Source organism: Siphateles boraxobius, unplaced genomic scaffold, assembly GCF_051911475.1.
Source record: "Siphateles boraxobius isolate OS27281-9 unplaced genomic scaffold, OSU_SipBor_1 16, whole genome shotgun sequence".
NCBI classification, from domain to species: Eukaryota; Metazoa; Chordata; class Actinopteri; order Cypriniformes; family Leuciscidae; genus Siphateles; species Siphateles boraxobius.
The window spans coordinates 15,030,675-15,049,783 of record NW_027508766.1 but is presented as its reverse complement, the minus strand read 5'-3'; the positions used below and the strand labels follow the sequence as shown (position 1 = coordinate 15,049,783).

Below are 19,109 nucleotides of genomic sequence, written 5' to 3'. Positions count from 1 at the left end.
TCATTCATCATTTAAATGTGCCAGTAATAGAGAGAGAGCTGTAGGGCTGCTGTTTGTATGTCACATGGAAGCTATTACAACTCACCACTCCCCAAATATTCACATTCCCTCAACAAAATGGGAAGGACAGGAGATATGCTTTCCCTTTCCCCGTCTTTACCAAATTAAAGAAATTTAAATTTCATCTATGACATACAGCTGGAGATGAGAGGGTTTAATAATACAACGCAGACAAAAAAATATTATATATATATATATGGGGTCAGTACGATTTTTTTATACTTTTATTTATACATCTTTACAATTAAATAAATGCTGTTCTTTAGAATTTTATTTCCATAAAAAAAATCCTGGAAAAAAAACACACTTTCCCAATAAAATTACCAGCACTACTGTTTTCAACACTGATACTAATACGAAATTTTTCTTGAGCAGCAGATCAGCATCTTAGAATGATTTCTGATGGATCATGTGACACTGAAGACGAGTAATGACTGCTTTGCCATTTTAATACATTCAAATAGAAAATGGTTATTTTAAACTGTATTAATATTTCACAATATTATGGATTTTGCTGTAATTTTGATCAAATAAATTCAACGAGACATTTCAAAAAAATCTTACAGACACCAAACCTTTGAATGGTATTGAACGATATACAGTATATTTAATTCATCTATGATCTTAATTCTTTGTTTATTAAAACATTTCTAATGGTAAAACCTTTAAATCAATCCAGTCATTCTCAGAAATACAAATAAATATACAAGTAGACTCATTTATACCACTACTACAACAGAGGACTGAAATTGAAAAATTTGAAAGAAAAATTTACAAAATGGATACCAAACAAAGTGCAATCCCTACAGTATGCAGCCATTAAAGATAACAAATATGGTTAAAATGTATTGCACTCTTATGCAAGTGTTGATTTTGACTTGATAGTGGAGCTTTCAAAGTGAACAATTACAATAAATCAATTAAAAATACACCCATGATACTCATGATCCATTGTAAGTGAAAACTAAAATCAGTCTATTCACTTTACTGCACTTTTACCTTTGGTTAGTTTTTGATTAAGTGAGATCCAGCAACAATTTTAAATAGAAACTGAATGGAAATAACCTTTTCCTACCAAATCATGAAAATAAACCAAGCCACAGAACTATATGAGGGAGAATTCAGCTATGAAAGTATTATTAGCTTTGCCAAAATCTGTTTTATTTAGCCTGTAGCTTCCAAAATAAATATACTGACACTGAATATAAATGTCTGCACATCATGTGATCCAGGGGTACATCATATATGACAAGCAACAAAACTGGCCGCATGCACTTTCTGTTTAATATATACAAAAACAACGCAACAGCTCCACAAAACTAGTTTCTGGAGGGATTTAAAAGCACAGCTTCAAAAACAGTCCTTCCTTCCACAAAACGTATTATTTCTCATAATCTCTTCAGTCAAATCATATCAATAAACTGAGCACAATATGGTTTCATTTCCTATTAAGAAAGATTCACTTGATTCATATACTGTCGCACAACCAAACCAAGAGCACTAATACTTGAGTCATGTAAACTAGCAGTGCTTAACAAACTCCGGCACCTCCATGGTCATTTTCAGCTCTAGATTCCCCGGCTGCTCTAGGACAAACACAGGGTGGCAGGGCTCTGTGAAGGTGTGCTGAAAAGTGCCCAAGAGCTGCCCGTTCTGAGCATTGAAGAAGAAGAGCCGACCCTGACTGTAGTCCAGCAGAGTGCCGATCCGCGCAGGCATGTCCACAACAAAGATGTCAGACTCCACACGGTCATGAAGTAGCTCAAATCTGCAGCTGGAGAGAAGACGGCTTAATACAACACATTCAATATATCAAATAATGACTTTTCTATTCATCAAAATTGCATCATGGATCAAATCATCATATAGTATTAGAATGATTTCTGAAGAATCATATGACAGTGAAGACTGTGAAGAATGATGCTGAAAATTCAGTTTTGCCATCAGAAATGAATGACAGTAACACAACATTACAGTTTTTACTGTATTTTTGATCAAGTAAATGCAGCCTTGAGAGACTTCTTTCAAAAATATTTAAAAAAATCTCTTTTGAATGGTAGTGTATATGCAATGTGAACATTGATTCCATCAATACCCTTTTTCTTTGAATTTTTTTTGTCATCCATTTATTCCAGAACCAAAAGTGTCTGATAATAGGGACACTACTGCTATTCAACTGGCCATGTGATCTCACCGGTTATGTAGAATAAAAGAGCTTTTTTTTTTCTAGGCCACGGAAATGGCTGCAGTCTTCATCTCAGATGTACAGGTATGTCACTTTTGTAAGTATGAGCCTTTTGGGGGAAATTACTTTACAGTGTTGTCTATAAAAAAAATTCTGATATAAAAGACTTGGTTTTATTGAAAAGCATCCTACAGTTGTGCTCACATTTTGTGCAGATGTACTCTCAATGCCTGGGATTTGACAGAACACTACTTGCTGATGTGCAAACTCTAACATCATACACAATATACAGTACCTTCATAGTAGTGGACCTGGGATTTTTAGTAGTAGGCCTACACAAGACTTTTTTAAAATGCGTATTTAATGGAAGACTACGAGAACTTTTTTAATGAATTTTTTTTAATCTTTTTGAAGGCTCAAGTTAATTTACCTCCCCGATTGTCAAAAAGCCTTAATTACAGTGTTTCCACAGTTTGGAATGCAGCTCCAAATGTCCTACCAGCTTGTTTATTTAAACCGAAAAGAGCAAATAAAAAAATAAAAAACGATTTTTTTCTGCTGGAAAGACTTTTAAATGTTACTGTTCTAAATAAATGTTGCATGACCTTTGTATCTAATCCTTTTTGGAATAATGAAACATGAACAAATACATGCAACTACATCACATAAATGGTATACCTTATAGATGTAGGTACACAGTGCAGACACCAGGAGGCCCTGTTCTCCCCCAGTGTGCTGGTTAGTGATACAGTTTGATATGCGACACCGATGCGGTAGGCTTTGCACCTTGACACCTCTGTCTCCCAGTAGTAATATCCAAAAGAAGGCAAAAGCTCACCAATAACAGCTGGACATCTAGGAACAAGTACAAAAAAAAAGAGAACATGCATTTGCTGCAACTTAAGACATTTGTAAAACAGTATGTGGTGGATCACAAATCTGAAACCAAAACATGAAGAGCATATATTGTGCAATTTGACAATAAATGGTTGTTTTGTCTGCATAAAACGATGTATCTACAGCGGTAGATTTGTAATGGTGATAACTATTGCACTGAGGTACTTACTCTATGATTGAGGACATTTTACTGTAGATGTCTTGTGGGTATTCTACCGAGTTCCTGTCCTCTGAAACCTCGAGGACTGAGTTGGCCGTTTCACTGAGGAAGCGGAACCTTGTGCCTTAACAAATAACAACATTCACTAGTCACCAAAAAAAAAAAACACAAATAAAATGCAATAATTTTGTTACAATTGTGATGCTGTCAAACTAACTAAAGGTGTTTGTCAGATTAGTGAAATTTCATGGGCAAGAAAAAGTCCATTGTCAATAGTGTAGTGATGGATGAAGCACGGCTCACACAGAAGTCACTTTCAAACCAAGCAGCTTTCTGTCGATCAACACGGCCAATCCTTCTGACCAACTTTAAAAATCGGGAAATCTTTCACCCTCACACAAAATTTGCATGGATTCCTATTGCAATGACTGGATTTCGCCCATCAAAACCCGCCGAACAACAGAGCACATGTCAGACTTATGATGTAATAGCGTGAATCTGACCTCTGGTTGAGATAAGGGCCGCCTCGCTCTGCTCACTGGCTCCTCCGGCATTCACTGATTTGATGTAGAAGAGGTAATTTTCATTGGGCTGAAGGAGGACCCTCTGCTCATAGCCTTTTATCCCTGATATGGATCTGTGTATGGAGACAGTTTTCAATAAGTGCAGTTTTACCCTCTGTAATGCTCTGATGTGCACCATTGAGGAATCATGGGAAACTGTGTTCAATAGATTCAGTGTACAAGCTCTTAGTGAAATATACTACATTAAATATTAACATTAAATGCTACTGATGGCAATTAATGAGTATATTTAATACCACAGAGAAGACGTTTGGTGTAAAAAAAAAAATATATATATTATATATATATATACACATACATTTCACCAATAAAGTCAGAATAAACTGGGAATTGTGACTAATTTTTCTTCACTAATGTGACAATATCTGAAAGAAATGGCTGCTCAAACAAGAATTGATTGGATGGTTGTATTTCCGGGGGAATTAAAGGTACAATATGCAGGATTTTTCGCCACCAGGGGTCACTAACCTCTTACAACAACAAAGGCGTATATTGATGACGTATATTCCACATTAAGCTGAATTATGGATCTTGTCGTCAAGCTGATGGATCTTTTATGGATGAGTGAATATATTGATGTTTTTAAAATGACTGTGGTGTGAAGCAGGGCGCGATTGCTAGACGTATACCAGCGCCACACGCGCCACACGTTGCGTGTGGTGCTGGTATACGTCTAGCAATCGCGCCCTGCTTCACACCACAGTGTCCCGCGCAACACAAATGCGAGTCCCGCGGATATAAAGGAATAAGGACATTTCATTCTACCGAACTACACGCAAGTGCTGAATTAATACTCACACAGGTCTGTTTATTAGACGAATCAAACTTGAGGTAATGCAGCGCTGTTTCACTTGCTCTAACAGTTACACTATCACACTAAACGGCATTTGAGTGTGTTGAATGTTGTTAGTTAACTTAGGTTGTGTGTTGGCTGTATGAGACTAAGTACGTTAAGCTAGATCAACATTAGAATAACATACATATCATATTCTAACATTTCATCATGTTGAACTAAATAACATTGATTAACATTTGTTTTATGTACATTTGCTCACCTGTCTAAAAGTACATGCAACACTCGCGTCTCTGTCAAGTCGAAGTTAGTCGCAGACGTGGAGCTCTCGGCATCTCGAAAGATGTTGATCTTCGTTTTAGTCCTCTTTTTGTCTCAAAGTCTGCTTGCCATGTTCCAAAATGTTTGAACAAAACAACAACAGCGTGAGCTAACGGGCCAGTTGTCAACGTCTGTCGCCATGGTTACTATGGCAGTACGAGGTCAAACCTGGCGGAAACCGAGGGTAACGCGGATATGACGCCATTGACTGGCGACTCCTCACCCTTGCTCACACGTCCCGTTTCCTTGGTTAAAATCACAATTTTCTCACGATTTACACATTTTTTGAAACATTTGGGATATTGTAAGTAATCAACTAAACAAAATATATAACATTGGCCTAGTGGTTTTTGGATATTTTACTGCAAAAATCCTATATATTGTACCTTTAAAGCTCCTATTAAGAAATTAGTATTTACTATTATTTTACATTTTCAATTTTTCAACTTTATTTACTCTGTTGATTGCTGTTTGAGCATAAAAACAGTCTGCAAAGCTACAAAGCACAAAGTCCACACCAAAGGGAGTTATTTTCTACATCAGTAAGCACTGTTTCTGAACTTCGCTCAACGGCTGTCCGAATTCGCTCACTCCTTTTAATTCACTCCTTCAAGTGAACAGTATAAGTGGGCTAATGTAGGTAATAGTGAATGAGGGTTGAGGGGGTGATTTCAGATTCAGCCATTAGTGATGTCCGGTTCGTGAAAGAATCATTCTTTTTAACCGGTTCTTTTTAGTGAACCGGTTGAACCAGTACACCAAATCGGACTGAATCGTTCAAAACTGTTTGCGTCTTGAGTCTGTGCTGATCCACAAGATACAAGTTACTCACGTTCGGACATGTCTGACAGTCCCTCCGACTCTATTTGTTACTCTAGTAACTCACAGAACTGAGAGACATGTTGTGCTGAGAGAACTGATGAGCACGAGCAGCTGATACTGAGCATGCGCGTACTACCAAACGTACAGGTACAGCAGTTCTCGAATCACCAGTACAGAACCGAGAACTGTTTCCTTCGGACCAAGCGTGCCACACAAGCCCTGAAAAGTGAAGCCAAGCGTCTCAAACGCCCCCCGGTGACCGGTCCTAGTATAGCTCATAAACCCCGCCTCCCCATGTTATTCAACGGGACGTGAGACCAACTAAACAATTAAATTACACTTCACATATCTTTTTTCCAAAGATAGTTTCTGTCATTTACTGTAGTTCTTATCACACTGATGTAATTTCAAGTGTTTGTTTTTAAAATAAGTTTGTTTTTTGTTAGTTATTTGATGCTATAAAAACGGAGCTGTGGCGTCATGATTGACAGCTGTGATTGACATGTTCTCTGAGCGAAGTAGTCACTGAAGCAACAAAGGACTTTTTTTCGGGATCTTTGGAGGACTGAGGAGATTGGAGCTTTAAATTTAATATCTATCTAATTATTTTACACCGACGTAATGGGTTGTTCTGCAGGAGAGGCGTGTGCTTGGGATTGATTCAGCGAGAGTGAGGGCGGGACCAGAGCGGGACGTTGATTTTGCGGCTTTACTTCCTGCTCACTACTGCACATGTCTGGTCCCGAAATCACAACTGCGCAGACTCAAGTCCCAAGATGTCAGCCCCATATCGGGATAATGGCGGCTTCACTTCTCGCCAATGGAAGAGAGCGAAGGGGCGTCGTCCATCTTTTTTTACAGTCTATGTTTCGGACACGTTCGACATACTGAGAACCGATGAGCTGATGAGCTGAGGGACGAAATGCTTGTTTCTTAAGTATCGTGTTGAACATTAGTAAGTGTAACAAAATAAAACATGTTGGAAACATGTTTATCACATAATTACTGTCTTATCACTGTATTATTTGAAAGATTGGAAACAATGAATGGATTGTAAAACTGTCAAACTAAACATTTTTTTCAGGAACAGCTAAGTTAATGTCTAAGTAAGTTGATATAAATCTTTGACGTAAACTTTTGCCAAGGTTTTAGTGCAAAGTAAATGTTTATAATGTGTTAATCAAAACAGTATAAACGTATTAAACATACCGTAGACATGAGTCGACTTTTTAGTTTTGTCGATTGCATTCAGATTGCAGCAGTTCTCAGCTCAGCACACATAACGTTATTGATACAGCGGTTCTCGAGTCAAGAACTGGTTGTTGCAGCAGTTCTCGAATCACCAGTACAGAACCGAGAACTGTTTCTTTCGGACATGTTTGATACGCAGAACCAAAGCCCGTCTACGGAAAACATCCACGTTTGCACATCGCCTATAGGCTTCATTTGCAAAACCGAATGTAAGAAACTTATCCAAGATGAGTATGACGATGATTACTATTAATTAACTTAAGTTATGATTATAAATTACTTAATTTGAATGTATTTTTATCCGCCGGGGTGACAGAATTGATGTCATTACGTGAGGACGTAAAAGAACTGGTGAACCGTTTCATTGAAACGAACTGTCCGAAAGAACCGGAAAAGAACCAGACTTCCCATCAGTATCAGCCATGGTTATGGTAAGAGCGTGAAGTGTTTGATCAATCACAACACACTGGACCAGCCGACCAATCAGAGCACATTGCGCTTTTTGGATAATATAATATAATACAAAAAATATATTTTTTATTATTATTTCATGGGAACTTTCAAATAAAAAGTTACCATAACAGTATTTAACAAAACATGAAAAAAATATGTTTTTCTCTTGACCCCTAGTGCTGGTTCTGCTTGTACAGAGGGCAGGTTAACTGTACCTGAGTCCCTCTCTCTCGCAGGCATACTGGCGGCAATACTCCAGTGTGAAGCAGTCTACAGCACTGGGCTGAACGGAGCTCCAACGCAGCGTGGCCGTGTCCCACAGCACTGTGCACTGTTCTGTCTGGATCACCGGGACAGAGGGGGCTAGAGAGAACACGATGAGCTGAGTTACTTTTCAGACACTGACTAACAGATAATCACAAGTTTGTTTTGCTAAATGTGAACACTCCATATTTAATCTGAAATGAAAACACATACACTTTGGAATTCGCATTCCATGACAGTGATCTAGTAAAGAGGCTCTACATGGTCATCTCATTATGTATTGATATATTATGACACACAGCATGATCTCTTGCTCTCACAAACATCATGCAAGTCAGAGGGGATTTGCACAGAGTAACTAACCGGTTCTGAAGGGCAGTCTCTCACTCGGCATGCTGCAGCCTGTGTAGTTCACAGCCATAACCCACACTTTATAACACTTATCCGGTTCCAGCTCTTCTAGATTACAGTAGCTCTCCTTCACAGTCACCCTGTACTCCTCTGAGATAGCTGCAGATTCAATTACATTTAACACACTTTAACTGAAGCACGTGGCTCATCGGAGCATCCCTTTGACATACTTTTACATACTAATAAGTGTTTGTAGTGAATGTGTGAATGTTAAAGGGATAGTTTATGCTTAAAACTATATTTTGAACAATGTTTCAACTGATTTTATCCATAAAATGAAAGTCAGTGTGGTCCAAAACAACATTGGACCCATTGACTTTTTCAAAATATCTTCTTTTATGTTCCACAGAAGAAAGTAAGTAATATAGATTTGGCGACATGGATGGTGAGTAAATGATTTTAACAGTTTAAGCATTTAACCCACAATTGCAAGGATGTTTTATACTGATAATAGTAACATAGTAATGAAAACATAGTAACTGACAAAGTAAAAAATATTAAGAATATATGCCATTCTATAATATATACAGTGCTGCTGGGTAGATTACTTACAAACTGTAATCCATTACTGACAACAAATTACATGATGAAGACTGTAGTTAGTAACATAATCTATTACATTACACATTTTAGGTAATATTTAGGTCATTTAATCACATTGATTTGAATATAATAATCTTGTACCATATTGATATAATAATGCAAAAAGCTAAAGAAAAATGTATTCCACTCTTTGTTAGCAACAATGTGAAGTGCATTAAACATACGTCAGGTTTCACAAAGTATTGAAAAGCTAATAAAGAATTAAATCTTGAAAATGTTAAATGTGAAAATAAAAATATAAAATAAAACACTAACTAAAAAAATATTGTACTTGTTTATGCAGTGGCCTCTCAATATTCCATGTAATTATAGCTGCCTAACTAGTGGCCATTTTTGTGTGTCTGCAATTCCACAAAACTAGAAGACTTTCCGAACATACAGTTTACAAGCAATATGATTTTTTTAGAATGAAAAATTGAAAAAAATAAAATTAGGAGAATTAGGAAGAATAATTTAATTATGATTCATAAATGTAATCAACAAAAGTAACTGTGGTCTGATTACATGTATTTTAAAATGTAATATAATCTGATTACAAACATTTAATTTTAGGAATCTGAATATGTAATCTAGATTACATATAATCAGTTACTGCCCAGCACTGACTATATATAACATTCAAACATATATAACATTGTAAGTAAGTGACAGTAAAAATATTTATGTTACTAATTTATTTTTATTTAACATAATACAGTTAATACATAATACATCCCTGCTCCCCCTCTAGTCTTACCTCCTTGTGGCTCTTCCATGCAGTAGACTTGGAAGCAGTCAATAATGTCATCCTCATTGACTCTCCAATACACAGTGACGGAAGTGCTGGTTGCAGAATTGGCCTCTTGAGGCTGGAGATGTGGCTTTTGAGGCACTACAAAATGAGTGATAATTCAAGTCAACAAAACGTGAGGGGTGTTTATCTGCAATGGAAATCTTAGCTGAGGCGCACCTGGAATGGCTTGTCTGTTTTTCCTCTCATTGCCTGATTTGCCCTTGGCATAGTCCTCAAAAACCAGCAGCCCTCGTGGACCAAGTTCAAGTGACATGGTGGATTCCAAAGCTGTATTCAACCTAATTAAAAAATAAATGGAAGGGTCACTGGAAGAAAATCCAGCTTATCACAATGTGTAAAAAATGTGTAAAAACCCCATGCTGTCAATTATTTGATTTCTATTCATTTAAAGGCTACAAACACTTGATTTAAACATTGTTTTGAACACACCAAGCTCAACAAGGCAATTAAAACAAGCTTCATCAAGCTTCTATTCAGATAAATTTAATGTGCGGATCATTTTTGAAGTATTGTAATTAGCATTCGATGTTAGGAAAGCCACTGGATGCAACATAAATTCAAGCCATTCAGTTACCTCATATTGATATCTTTTGATGACTGAAAAGGGGTGAAAAAATAGCTTGATTAGACTAAAATGATATCAATTCTAGATGGTTCACGTCTCTTAACAAATCTTAGCTAAGCATTTCAAAAATGCTTCCAAAGCAACTATGGCCTTGGACAAAATCAATACATTAATACTAATCTTAATGCGTGACCTACTTTGAGCGAGTAACTAACACACAAATGAGGAAAGCCTCACAGAAAGAAACTTTAGTGGGTCCGTCTCTTCCTCCTCCTTAGCCGTCATCTCCATAGTCTCCTTGGCCTTGTCGATATTCTCCTGGAACGACACAATCTGGTCGTACAGCTGCTCCAGTTTGGCCTTTTTTTCCTCCTCCATGGCCTGAGACATCTCATTATACTGATCCATCACCAGCTTCACCACCTCCTCATTGTGCTCCTTTATGATCTTCTCACAATCATTAAAGTTCTCCTGCGGGAACAGCACAATAAAGATACACATTAGTTCTCAGTAACCTTTCTCACTTTAATAGCATCCCCAAGCTGACAGTGCACTAACGTAAGCACTACAAAACTTTCAAACCAGATTTTTGGGAGTGCAATATTCACCTTCATGATGCTAAGATTTTGTGGGTCGTTGCCAGGACATTGCTACTTATTTTCTAGGACCTGATGAGTATGATCTTTTGGTCTCTAGATGTGACTTTTTTGATGCAATGCCTATTCATGCAAAATTGATGTAATGCATATTTTTGAGTCAGGAACAATGCGTTTAATTTGTTAAATAACGTGTTATGTGTTAAAATTCATTTTTGGATTTTTTTGTTTTTGTTTTGTCAGGTGGTACAACCAAATATTTGTAAAAATTGTATTATATATATATATATATATATATATATATATATATATATATGTATGTATATAAATATATATAATATTCCTGTGAAATCTTAAGTAACCCTTAAGGGGGTCGCACACCGGGCGAGAAGCTTTGCCGCGCAGAAGTGCAGCGCCACGTCTTTAAAATTCTAACACATTATTCTCTATGAGTGTACACACACCGGCGGCGCAGCGCCCAGCAACGGCTCAGGGCCTTGTTCAAAATCCCGTCGCGTAAAGTGTTCAGACTGCAGACTTAGCAGCGATTGTATTTAATTGTACTGTACAATCATAACATAGTACAGACATTATCTTAATTCCATAATGTTCTTAAATTTAATATTGCAGGTCATAAACTGAGAAAGTGCGCGTCCGGTATGCGATACCTCGAGTTGTAATAGACGCGACGTGGCACTGCACTTCGCGTCCGGCGGCGACCCCCTTTAGAGTGTGTACAGCGCCTAACTCATTACTATTTTGTGGTTGTTTTATTCATATTAATTTATTATTATTTAATTCTAGTGGTATTTAGCCAGTTATTTAGTAGGCTATCTTTAGCATCCAATTTTACATTTAAAGACAGAAAAATAATCATATAAGTATACCGGCAAATGCATTAAATACTATTCACAATCTAGTTTTTAGCCATTTGTTCACTTTGACCTATTATTAGTTGGTTTAAATCAAGAATTTACATGGTTGTACCACCTGATGAATATAAGTTATGTCACCTGACAACATTAATAATGACAGGGATAAAACATTTTTACATATTACATATTCAATTACATATAAAAAAATTATTCCAAATACAAGTGTTTTAGTCATCAGTCTCTATTGAAGTAAAAGTAGTAAATTGATCAAAATCAGAATAAATCACGTCATCACATGATTCGGAACATGGGAACTGGAATAGGCTACAGTGCAATATACTGGTTAGATACACTGTAATCGATTGTGACTGAATAACAACAAAGTTGTTTTATATTGATACAAAAAGAATCATCAGCTTAAGTCAGTTGAGAATTGTAAGTATTTTTCAAAACAACATGAACAAGTACATCATACCTAATGGTTTTTTGATGTGAGTACATTAAGGACACCTAATATAAAGTGTGACCACATTTTATTTACAATAGTAGCATCTAAAATTATTTGAAAAAATATTATAATAAACATACTAGAAAGTGTAAAACATCTTTAACTTTAAACTAACATTTTAGAACAAAAATAGAATAATAGACAAACCTAGCTTAAATGTATTATTTATTTAGCTTAAATAATGTATTTTATTTCATATAGGAGCATTCATTGCAGTTGCGCCACCTGACAGGTTCTTCTACTTGGATGTCTGTATTAGCTTTTGCCTATGCTAGCAAGTTCATTAACAGTTTATACATTTTAAATACAATAAAGTTAATGATAAAAAAACATTTTTCTAGTTTAACATTGGTTGTACCAACTGACATGGATAGTGTACCAACTACATACTTGAAAGTAGCTATTTTTATCAGTATTTGAGAGACATCTACAAACCTTTTCACTCTGCCACAAGAATCAGTTGGGCTTCTCTAGATGATGCATTATCATGTTTACTGTTATTACCTTGTCAATTCATAATAAAAGAGCCATGTTTGTAGTTGTGACATTTGAGAATGAACAAATTGCTGGACAAAAGTTTTTCAATTATCTCAACAGCTTAAAACTATTATTTATAAAAATGTGTTTATATGAAAGGTTTCAAACATTAAACTATGCCATGTTATTTTATTTTGAATTTCTTCTTATTAAAACACCATTTTAAATAGTTTTCTTAGCCTGTTTATTTGTGCTGATGTTTGCGCCACCTGACATTTGGGGGTTTAAGATACCAAAACATAAATAATAATATTTTATGATGTACTAAAAATGAATGCAAACTAAATAGGTTTTATAGAAATAGTGATATATGTCATGAATTTATCACATTATTTATAAGGAAATAATGCATTTGGACACAAAAATATGCATGTCATGTCATTGACCCAAGTCTATGGGATTGTAGTCTACCGAGCTAAAACAACATTTGGTACAGAATATGTTCCGTATGTGTAAATGAATGCATAATAATGCAAATACCTCCACTGTGTTGAATGCCAGTTCAAGCTCAGATACAAAGTCTTCAATATTCTCTGATCTTCCTTGTAAAACTGATATCAGTTCACTCAGCTGATTCTGAAAAAAAAACACACATGGAAAGTTACATTAGACAGACAACATGAAATATTTTGAGGTGCAGAACACAATGCAAATTACACCAAATAATTCAAATTTATATTGAACGGTTGAGCACAAACTCCTATTTCTTTCATACTTGCAAATATCAAATCACATTGGTGCAGTCCAGGAATAAACTACAGATGAATCATGGAAACAGCTGTCTACTTTCAGCTCTTGCTATGAGTCAATCGGTTCTGACTCATCTGATATGAATGCTGTCAAAGGCCAATAAAGTAAACAATCTCTCATTGTCTCAACCTGATTTATACTCAAATAGTCTTGTGAAGTCAACAAATATTGTTTTAAATTAAATGGTTTTACAACTGATTGTGTTTTTATCATTTGGTTATATTACACGCTGGATGAGTCCTTCTGTAAACACATAAGTAATCAGTGACAAGCTCTCCAAGCAGGCCAGCAGTGAAAGATCAGATGTCAAGCTGATGTCAGGAAATTATGTCTTAGCACTCTTTCAAAGCACAGGGAGCTTAACTTACCTTAACACTGTCATAGGCCTCATCCAAAGAGGCCATCTCATGGTTTTGATGCTCAACCTCACTCAGCAGTACTGGACAACGGCAAACCAGGCAGAACGCATCCATTGGTTGAATTTCAAGTTCCTCTTGATGTTCATATTCCACCAAATCCTCAACAAATTCAAAGCCTTTTTCCAGAGTTTGATCTGAGAGTCGAACTTGTTCACAGTGCCCATCCTCAGCTAGAGCTTGTTCGGACTGTCTTGCCTCTTGTTCGGTGACAATCTCATAACCAAGTTCCTCTGCTATTTCCTGCTGCACATCTGGGTCACACCTCAAGGTCGACAGGTCCTCTTGAGGTGTAAAACTTCGCAATTGTGAGAAGACACCTTTATCCCTAATTAGGCTTCCTCCTCTATGAATATCTTCAAACATTTTGTCACTATCCTCTGGCTCTAAAGGTGAGACTCTCATTGCTGAGGGGTCATCTTCATCAACTGGAGGAGGCGAAATGGGCTCTGGTAGGTCTGTTATATCTTCAATCTGTGTTTTCTTTCCTTCCTCTAATGTTTTTGTTGATGTTAGAGGTAACATCTTATTCTCAATATCTGTCCAACTAATGGCTGATTCTTTCACTGGGATCTCACTGGTTAATATGGTCACGTCATTTATTTGACTATATTCTTCTACCGGTTCCTCCTTTGTTGGTACAACAGCTGACAGTCTTACTTTTGATAAGTCCTCTACGTTGTCTGTTACTTTTATCTCTTCCGTGCTTTCTCGAGCAAATGCCTCCATGTCATTAGCTAACAATATGCTATATTCTTGCCTTGAATTAATCATTTGATTCATCTCTGTTGTCACTCTTTTCTCAGAAGGTATCACGTCCTGAACAGGCTCATTTGTGGTGTCAACCTTCTCATTTGCTTCCGCTGTAATATCCATCTTGATTTCCTCAACTTTTTCATGTTTTTCTGTAACCACAGGTTCAATATTTGGTATGTCAACATGTTCTTTTTGCTTTACCAGCCTTTGCTCAAGCAATGGTGCCTCATTTGTTGGCCTATCTGTACCTGTGCCCTCTTTGGCTTTCTTGTTTGTTGCAATGAATTCATTGTGTAATTCTGGATACATTTTCTCCTCGCTTGTAATCTCAGGTTTAGTCTGAAGCTTAATATTTGCTGTATCTGTTTTACTTGGATGTGACTGCTCTAATGAGCTCTGAACAGAAGTAAATTTAGACTCTGGCTTTATCTCAATTTCTGTTAACACATCTGTTGCACCGATATGAGCCTTAACCTCTTGCGCTGCACCAATTTTGTCAATTACTTGCTCTTGTTTTTCCTTCTTGGGAATTAATCCTTCACTCACTTTATTCTCAACCACAGCAAGTATTTCTCCATTTTCATGGATTTGAGAGTAATTTTCTAAAGAGTTTGCACAAAGTTTAACTTCAGTAGCATCTATTGTAATTGTTTCAGTCTCTTCTAAAGGCTTGATTTCTTTTTCTACTCTTGAAGGTTCTTCAGTTTTTGGAGGTTCTGTTTCATCTAACAGAGGTTCTTTGAGAATGACAACCCTCTGAGCAATTATTTCTGGTTCTTCTCTTTGTAATATTTCAGTAATGGCTTTATCGACCCCTGAGGTAAGATTTTGCTCTAAAATTTTGCCTTGTGTCTTGGTTTTATTATTCTGTCCTTCGTCATTTTTAGTAATAGTACTTGTTTCCTGAATGTCAGCAATGGCATCAGCTACTTCATGACGTCTATCCACACTGCCCTCAGAAACACCAATGTCTTCAACAGCATGTGCTACATCGGAATTAATTTTCTCAGGGCTCTTTGTTACAGACAGAATTTTAAATTCATCTTTAGTTTTAATAACATCTTCATGCACTAACCCCGCAGGGACTTGAATATGAGCAGTCAGACTTATTTGTTCCAGTCCACTGCAATCTACTTCACTGGTGGTTTTGCATTCTGGCTCAAGGACTTGATCCATTTGAGGTTGTGTGTCATTGAGGTCAGCTTTAGTTGTAATACTGTCCTTGATAATGACAGTGACATCACATTGCTTTTCATTTTCCCTACTATTCTTCACAACCAGGTTGTCTGATGTGACCGATCCTGTAATGATAATTTCCATCTCTGGTTGGATTTCTGGAGCACAGTGTCCCTCTGAACAACACCCTGTGGACTCACACAGTGCTTCACCTTCAATTTTTTCTTGCACACATGGTTGATCGACAGTTACTTCATCGTTTTCTTCTTGTGCTCCATCTAAAGTGAGTTCAAATTTACTTTGTGACCATGCTAATTCCCCCCCATCTTCCTTCTCTTTGGTCTCAGGTACATTAGCAACCACTGGTGTTTCATCCTTCAATATAAATTTCTCCAGATATCCATCTGCATCATCAGAATCAGAGTATCTCCTTTTGAAAGACCGTTCTGAAACAACACTCTCCGTATCAGAGAAGTCGTCTTCTTTCTTCCGGTCTCCTACTGTGTCCTCATAAAGGTCTGAGTAATGGAAGGACATTGCTCGTGGTTCCTCAAGAAGGACAAGATCTATGATCTTTGGTGGTCCAGTAGGGAGGTATACAGGTGTGAGGATACATTCCTGACTTCCAAATAAGACTGATCCACTCTCTTTAAGAGATTTAGGGCTCTCTTTTGCTGTACTTCCAACTCTGCCCTCACGCTCTTGGGGAGGCTCTGCATTCAACTTATTTCCATAAAACACTTCGTCAAGATGCTCACCTGCAATTTCAACATCACTGATGAATACAAAGGAATCATCATCAACAGCTTCATCTATTTTTGTTTCCTTGAGGTTCTCTTGAGGTTCCGCCGGCTGGACAGCTACTTCTGGTTCAAGTATTTCCATCAGTGTAATGCCATCACTAGGAGCCTGCTCATCAAACAGTGTGAATTTTTCAAGGTAGTCCATATGAGTTTCATCCTTTTTGGGCTGTTTGTCAGCAAAGATCTGGGAAGAATCCTTCAAGATTTCATTTTGCTTTATTTCCTCAATGTCTATCTTCACAGGACAACTGTTTGTAGCTACAGTTTCATGCTTATGTTTGGATTTTATCTTTGGGGTATCATCCAAGTAGGCTAAATTCTCCACCAGTTCAGTGCCATCTTCCTCATCTACTGTAGCAAGCTTTGACGGTACAATAATATTGAGTATTTCAAAACCATCTGATATCAAACTAAAAAGATCTTGATCCTTGCTTCCAGCAGACATACCATCCTCATTGCTTTCAGACCTGATATTCGGCACTGACACCTCAATCATTGCAGGTCTTTCCTCACCTATCCGACTTTTTGGCAGTCTGGAGCTTGGATTTTTGAACCTGTCACCCAGCTTGCCTCTGCTGGTTTTTTTCCTCTTTATTCTGTCTTCATCCATTATGATCACAATATTCCCCTGTGTTCCAGAACCTTCCATGCTGTATTGTTCAGATGGAGAGCTTCCTTCTGAAGCCCATGGAGTTGAGCATCTACTGGAAGCCGTCTCCCATACTATCCCACTGTCCTCACTCTGTACCGTCACCATAGAGAAGGATGGGTCAACCATCAGACACTGGAGTTTAGGTTTCACTGATGGATCCTGCATAACATCCTTTAAACTAACCAAAAAGAATTTAGAAACAGGTATGGTTTAACAAAGCAATATAGTATATTATACAATGTAGTATATATATAGTATATATATTGTAACTTTGTATGTTTAGTGCTTAGCATAACTAATGAATTTTGGAAGTTAAAGAGATAATTCACCCAAATATGAAAATTCTGTCATCATTTACTCACCCTCAAGTTGTTCTAAACCTGAATACATTTCTTTCTTCTGCTCAACACAAAAGAAGATATTTTGAAGAATGTCTGTAACTAAACAGTTTGGGCCTCATTGACTTACATATTATTTCTTTTTCCAATACTATGGAAGACAATGGGGCCCATCAACTGTTTGGTTACGCATATTCTTCAAAATATCTTCTTTTGTGTTCAGAAATTTATACTGATTTAGAACAACTTGAGGGTGAGTAAATGATGATAGAATTAAAATGTTTGGGTGAAATATCCCTTAAAAGCATCAGTTAATGATGTTTGAAGTTAAAAAAACATTAGTAGAAGCATGCAGGAGCTAGAATATCAGCTTATTACAGACTTGGAAGAGGATTTATCAACAAAGTGGAAGTGGTTATTTTATATAAAAATAAATAAAGTTTGCAAACTTTTTTGTGGCTACTTATATGGTGTTTGCGAATATATTACATATTCACAAAAATAAATAAACGTATATAATGCATATGCAAAAAGAGTATTTTTGTGTAACTTTTTGTTCAACCCTTTTGGGGGTTAATCAACCAAATTAGGTTGTGACAATAAGGGAAAGAACATTCAAAATGAAAAAAAAAAAACATCGTTAATCCCAAATTTTATAAATATAAAAGATCCCGTGCAAACTACCTTTTATGAAGTTCCTCAATCTCATTTTCGTCGTCGATATCGATTATTCCTGGCCCCACGTCCTGCAATTCCCCCATCTCTGGCTCTACCCTCTCACATTCCCCTTTCACAGCACGATCCATTATGATAATCGAAATATGTTGGTGGGTTTTTTTAAAATAATAAACGGTCTTGGCTAGTACAGCTTCGTGTTGGGATCATGTCTCGTTGGGTGCAGTTCGCCTTACTCAGCGGCTGCTGTAAATAGATTACAAATATTCCTGTGCTCAAGGCTGTGCGCACTTAGAAAACAGTCACCGTTGTCCCCGTCCTTTGAAGCCCGAGTTAAGGATATTGTCCAATATATTTCATTTCCTATGTCAACTTCTAAGCAGTAGCACATCGTTGACCATGTCCAGAACAGTTAAGCTCGCATGAAACTACAGTGGCGGTGTCCCCTGTAATATGACACGCAGAGAACACCGCCATGTCCATGAGGGACAGGAGTCAGGAGTGGAGGACTCAGGCCACCGTAGTGTCAGTTTCCTTTGGCTGTGCTAATTTTACTCTCTAACCCCACAAGCAGCCATATCAACATTCTTAAACTCATATCATGCTATGAATCGAGAATAACAACCCATTAATGGATTCTATACTACATTCAAAACATAAATCACATTTACTTGCCGTTGAAGTGTTACTGCAAGCTACTAAACTGCTCCACGCAGAAACCACATCCGGTACAAAAGTACGCAATTGACCAATACAATTCTCTGAACATATTTAATATGTATTTTGATTTGGTCATAAAAAGAATTCACCTTAAAATAGAAAATGTTGAGGTTCTACATAAAATTGCTTTCTCATTTCTCTATTT

At 36.9% G+C, this 19,109-nt stretch overlaps 1 protein-coding gene across 1 annotated transcript; it reads right to left on the bottom strand.

Annotated features, from left to right (window-relative positions):
• Positions 1-269: 269 nt before the first annotated feature.
• Positions 270-18,971, bottom strand: cmya5 (cardiomyopathy associated 5). The gene is made up of 13 exons (XM_077231693.1): positions 18,254-18,971; positions 13,797-17,409; positions 13,159-13,254; positions 10,400-10,633; positions 10,172-10,194; positions 9,754-9,875; positions 9,541-9,675; positions 8,154-8,300; positions 7,742-7,889; positions 3,806-3,939; positions 3,312-3,426; positions 2,924-3,100; positions 270-1,834 (listed from the first exon to the last, which is right to left on the bottom strand). The coding sequence occupies exons 1-13, from the start codon at positions 18,373-18,375 to the stop codon at positions 1,582-1,584; spliced, it is 5,319 nt and encodes a 1,772-aa protein (XP_077087808.1). The 5' UTR covers positions 18,376-18,971; the 3' UTR covers positions 270-1,581.
• Between the last annotated feature and the right edge of the window lie 138 nt (positions 18,972-19,109).

What these genes read in the sequence shown, in the direction of transcription:
- cmya5 (XM_077231693.1), bottom strand. Translation starts at nt 18,375, where the DNA reads ATGGATCGTGCTGTGAAAGGGGAATGTGAGAGGGTAGAGCCAGAGATG. An exon ending in AAACAGACAAGCCATTCCAG is followed by an intron (nt 9,676 to 9,753) that starts GTGCGCCTCAGC and finishes CTCATTTTGTAG; the next exon opens with TGCCTCAAAAGCCACATCTC. An exon ending in TGTGTACCTACATCTATAAG is followed by an intron (nt 1,835 to 2,923) that starts GTATACCATTTA and finishes TCTTCTCTCCAG; the next exon opens with CTGCAGATTTGAGCTACTTC.